Source organism: Vigna radiata, chromosome 11 (assembly GCF_000741045.1).
Source record: "Vigna radiata var. radiata cultivar VC1973A chromosome 11, Vradiata_ver6, whole genome shotgun sequence".
NCBI lineage: Eukaryota > Viridiplantae > Streptophyta > Magnoliopsida > Fabales > Fabaceae > Vigna > Vigna radiata.
In genome coordinates this window covers 17,431,985-17,436,759 of record NC_028361.1, presented here as the reverse complement: position 1 = coordinate 17,436,759, position 4,775 = coordinate 17,431,985, and the positions used below count along the sequence as shown (strand labels likewise).

General features: G+C 33.4%; 1 protein-coding gene across 1 annotated transcript; it reads right to left on the bottom strand.

Moving 5' to 3' along the window:
• Positions 1 to 587: 587 nt before the first annotated feature.
• On the bottom strand, positions 588 to 4,094 carry LOC106777183 (ABC transporter G family member 21). The gene is made up of 5 exons (XM_014664723.2): positions 3,773 to 4,094; positions 2,518 to 3,322; positions 1,860 to 2,027; positions 1,600 to 1,778; positions 588 to 1,343 (listed from the first exon to the last, which is right to left on the bottom strand). The coding sequence occupies exons 1-5, from the start codon at positions 3,980 to 3,982 to the stop codon at positions 681 to 683; spliced, it is 2,025 nt and encodes a 674-aa protein (XP_014520209.1). The 5' UTR covers positions 3,983 to 4,094; the 3' UTR covers positions 588 to 680.
• Between the last annotated feature and the right edge of the window lie 681 nt (positions 4,095 to 4,775).

The window sequence follows — 4,775 nt, the reverse complement described above, 5'->3', positions numbered from 1 at the left end:
AAATGGTTCCGAACAAGCTATCGAACACCTGATCGGAAAGGTTTTCTTTTTATTCTTAAATTCCCGCAAAAAGCTTGTTCTCGATTGTTAAAAAAGAAAAACTACAAATTTTTCATCATTGTTAAAATTAATATAAAATAATTTTTAGATTGGTTATAATTAATTTTAAAAAAATGTTCATAATATTATTTTTTTATCATTATTATTATTATTATTATATAAAGACAAAAACAAAGTCAATGGAACAGATACCTATTGGATCTCTAGGTCAATACACCTATAACTGTGACTCATTCATAGGATTTTATAACATGAAAAATATATCTATAAATATTATTTTAATTATATTTTGATTTCATTTTTTTATTAATTCAAATTTGATTAGGATTTTTATCAACACTAATTTTAGCGGCAAAAAAATCTTTTACAAACAATTCAGTATTTGGTAAAGCTTCTTTGACCAACGCTAACTAATAATAAATATTTAAATTTGTTACAATTTAAATTACACCAAAATATACATTAAAAATTAGAATTACAAGTTTACTAAATTGTAGTTGCATCATTTAAGGATCTAAATGCATATCTTGAAGCTTGAATAGAATTATTACCACTTCACCTAATGGCAACAATATAAAAAAGAAACATGTAAATGAGTATTGTTTCCTTGAATTTTTGATCTAATCAATGATGGAGCAGCTTTTCCTCAAAGCTAGATATGCCAGAACTCTATATCCAATCAACATGATAGTCAAAACAAGCACATCTTTCCAGAAATTATCAAGTCCTAAACACTTTATGGCAGGAAAATCTCTAATCTTACAATGTAACCCTGCTGCTGCTTCACACTCATAAACCTCATTTACTGAGTATTGTACTCCTACAAGAAGCTTATAGCAATAGTGACTGAAAGAGATATACTTCAACCAAGATATAAAGAATGGAATTTGTTGAATGTAGTAACCCCCAGCCAAGAGAAACACTAACATAGTCACTGAGGCTAAGGTTGTCGCTTGTTTGGCATCCATTAGAATGGCCCCAAGTGCAAGGCCTGTTCCTTGAGAAACTAACACATTCAAAAGCATGATCAATAAAGTTAACACAAATGTAACTAAGGAAGGCTTCAAACCTCCCATCCAATAAGATATTGTCACAAATATAGTAGGAAGCACAAGCTCCATTGGTAAGTCCCCAACTGTCCTAGCAACATAATACGAGGATAAATGGTACATGCCTGACGATCTTTCTTTTATCAACATTGCTCGATCCAGAGGAAAAGCAAAAATGGCATTGAAGAGAGGAAAGAAACCCCAGAAGATGGAAAAGAAGAACAGCAAACCTACCTGTTTCAAGGATATATATATATATATATATATATATATATATATATATATATATATATATATATATATATATATATAAACATTATTATGAGTACATTACTACAAAATGGACTTTTTAAGTCTGTTATTTCGTGCTTTTTAAGTCTATTTTGCGACAATTTAGATTCGGCAGACATAAATTTTAAGTCTGTTATTAACTATCAGACTTAAATATTAATTATAGTTCAATTGAAAAGAGGTTTGAGAGACAAGATACCTGATCTTGTATATGTGAGGGATTAGAATGCCACCATAGAAGTCCTGAGAGAATTGAGACAGACAAGACTTGAAAAATTCTAAGATGAGAGTAAGATTCATGTCTCCTCTCTTTTAAACCTCTCTTGAGTAGAACCATGGATTGTTCCCACCAGCTAGTGGTCCATTGATTCTCAGGACCTACCAAACATCCATTTAAAGGTCAACACGTATTTTTCGTAAAAGAAATAATGTAACGTGAATTTAAAAAACTACACTTACTCAATGTTCTTGAAGCAAAAGATGCTACTTCTCCCTGATTTTGTTGAATCTCTTGTTTTAGAAGAGGATATGCATTCTTCTTATACGATGAAACTAGAAATTGTTTGATTGAAGCTTGATCCTCAAGACGATCTAAATGTTCTTCTTCTTTGACATCAACAACTATACCTACAAAGTACAATAATTAAAGAATTAAAAAGATCATTGAATGTCTCTAGGTTCAATCCATGTCAAGTTGACTGATCTTTTTTTGTCTTTACGAACAAACTAACGAAAATCATGATCGAAGATGCTTCCAATATCATAAATATCTTGTTTAAATTGTATGGAATTAAGCTAAATTAATCATTCATCTAAATTCGTTGTTAGGATCAAGTAAAGTTTTAGCTTCACACTAACATAGTGCTTAAATGATCATCAATGATAAACCTTTAAAATGCATGCACAATAGTATAAACAAGAAATTAGTCTACCAAAGGATGTTTACTTTTTAAAAGAAAAATAATAATAAATATATTGTCAGAAGTTATTAAGAGCAATTTATAGTATATAATTGAGTAAAGTTCGTTGGATATATTTTCAAAAAATTGTTAATACAATCCTTTGTCAACATCAAACATACATTTGACACATTTAAATTTTGGATTAAATCACTTACCATTAGCAAGGTCAAGCAGAAAATCAGCTGGGTTGATGAAATTGAAAGTGGGCCCAAACCCGATGGACTCAAAATAATTCATGGCCCGACATGCTTGTCCGGTGAAAAGCGGGTACCCGTCCGACAACAACAACACCTTGTCAAACATCCAAAACAACCTGCTCGAAGGTTGGTGAATGGTGGTCACCACCGTTCGACCGCTTCGAGCAAGACTATGAAGCATTGCCACGATGCGTTGGGCGGTGGTGGAGTCCAACCCGGATGTCGGCTCATCGAGCAACAACAAACTCGGGTTTACCAACATCTCTTGTCCTATGTTGACCCGCTTTCGCTCCCCGCCGGAAATCCCCCGGAAAACGGCTGCGCCACCACCAACAAGGTTGTTTCGGCACCGTGACAACCCTAGCTCCTGGATGATCATCTCAGCTTGGTCCATTTTCTCTTCCCTTGTCAAACTTCTCGGAAGCTTCAACATGGCAGCATAAGTTAGAGTCTCAATCACAGTGAGGTGAGGGTACAACACATCTTCTTGGGACACAAAACCTATGTTGCGCCTCATGGAGCTTGAGAAAGGGTGGTTGTTATACGTTACGGCACCGGATAGTTTTCCGGTGAGCCGGCCGGCGAGGGCAGTGAGTAAAGTGGTCTTGCCACTACCTGATGGCCCCAACATTGCCATCACCTCCCCTGGCCCCACCATACCAGTCACACCATTCAACACTGTCCTTTTGTGTTTTGGTTTTGGAGAAGATACGCAACCATTCTTGTCCCTTTCAAAAGTTATGCTGTAGGTAACATCCTCAAACTGCATGCAGAAATATTACAACGTTAGATAAACTTAATCACCCTGTTAATTAACTCACCATGCTAAGCAAAACACGGTATTAATTACATGCTATAATTCAATCATTTCAAGGGTTTTAACATTCATACATTAACAATGTAAAAAAAGAAAGTTGCACTCTCAACCAACAAAAAATTCAGCTAACCATATCTATGACTATTTGTTATAAGATGAAAATATACAAACTATTTGTATTTTTCCTTAAAATATATTGTTATTGCTCATATTTTGAAAAATAAATTAGTTGATTTTTTAGAAACAAATTGTTGCTGTGTCTTCTTATGTAAGTTATTTTGAAGGAATATTTTCATCATTTTGGCAGCTTGAGAGAGAAAAGAAGGTATTTTTAGATTTTATTTTCAACTTTGTGCTAAATAATTGATGAGAATGAAAAAAGAAAACGATAAATACTTTGAGGGTAACTGGGGGAAGGGATTGACGAAGAACAGAAAATCTGGGCGGTGAAATATTTGGTTGTGGGTGTTGGTGAGAATTATTGGCGTTACGAATGTGATTGGCAGCGGACGACGGTGGTTCGGCGTGGACGGAGCGGTTCTCTGGGCGGTGGGGGATTGCTGGATTGTCAGGTGTAACAGCGTTTTCTTGCTGATGGGGCATCATCGGAGGAAAATTTGAGATTTTGATGTGTTTTGTGAAGAAAGTGAAGGTGGAGAAGAAGAGTCACACGAGAGAAAGTGCAGAGTTATAAAGTGAGGAAGGCACAAAGGAATGAAGGAAGGAAGACAATATATAGGGTCAGGAAAAGAGAGTTATTATTTCTATTTATTTAAAAAACTATATAAAAAATCATTATAAGGAATGTTAGTGTTAGATAAAAAGTTTCCAATTTTTATATACTTTTGTAAATACTTTTCTCTTTTAGAAATTTAAGGATCGTAAACTTGTTTTATTTTATGTGATGATTACTAGTGTGGAGGAACACTAAATTTACTAATTTTATTACAAAAACTTTATTACACTTTTTCTTTTAACTATTTTTTAATTTCTCATCCCATTTTAATAGTATACAACTATTAAAAGAGATATCACTTCCAAAAAATGAGAAGACAAATTTTTTACATGCAAAAGTCTATTATGGTTTTACAAACAATTAATAGGACAGGAAATTTAAGTCTAACTTCAGCATCTTTATTGGATTAACTAAAATATCTTTATCTGCTCACAATATTAAGATAATCATTGTAAATAAAAAGAAAAACACAAACAAACAAACTGAAAAAAAAAAAAAAGAGGCAAACTTGTACCAAAACTAATCATATATCACGTTTATAGAATTAGACATATAACAGGTAAAACAAGCAATCCTAAGTCATACAATTCTTTCCTCTAGACTTGATAATCTAAATACATGTATTGATGTCGAACATCTTAGGAGACGTGCCCCGTTTGTGGT

What these genes read in the sequence shown, in the direction of transcription:
- LOC106777183 (XM_014664723.2), bottom strand. Translation starts at nt 3,982, where the DNA reads ATGATGCCCCATCAGCAAGAAAACGCTGTTACACCTGACAATCCAGCA. An exon ending in TTCCCCCAGTTACCCTCAAA is followed by an intron (nt 3,323 to 3,772) that starts GTATTTATCGTT and finishes TTCTGCATGCAG; the next exon opens with TTTGAGGATGTTACCTACAG. An exon ending in CCTCACATATACAAGATCAG is followed by an intron (nt 1,344 to 1,599) that starts GTATCTTGTCTC and finishes TCCTTGAAACAG; the next exon opens with GTAGGTTTGCTGTTCTTCTT.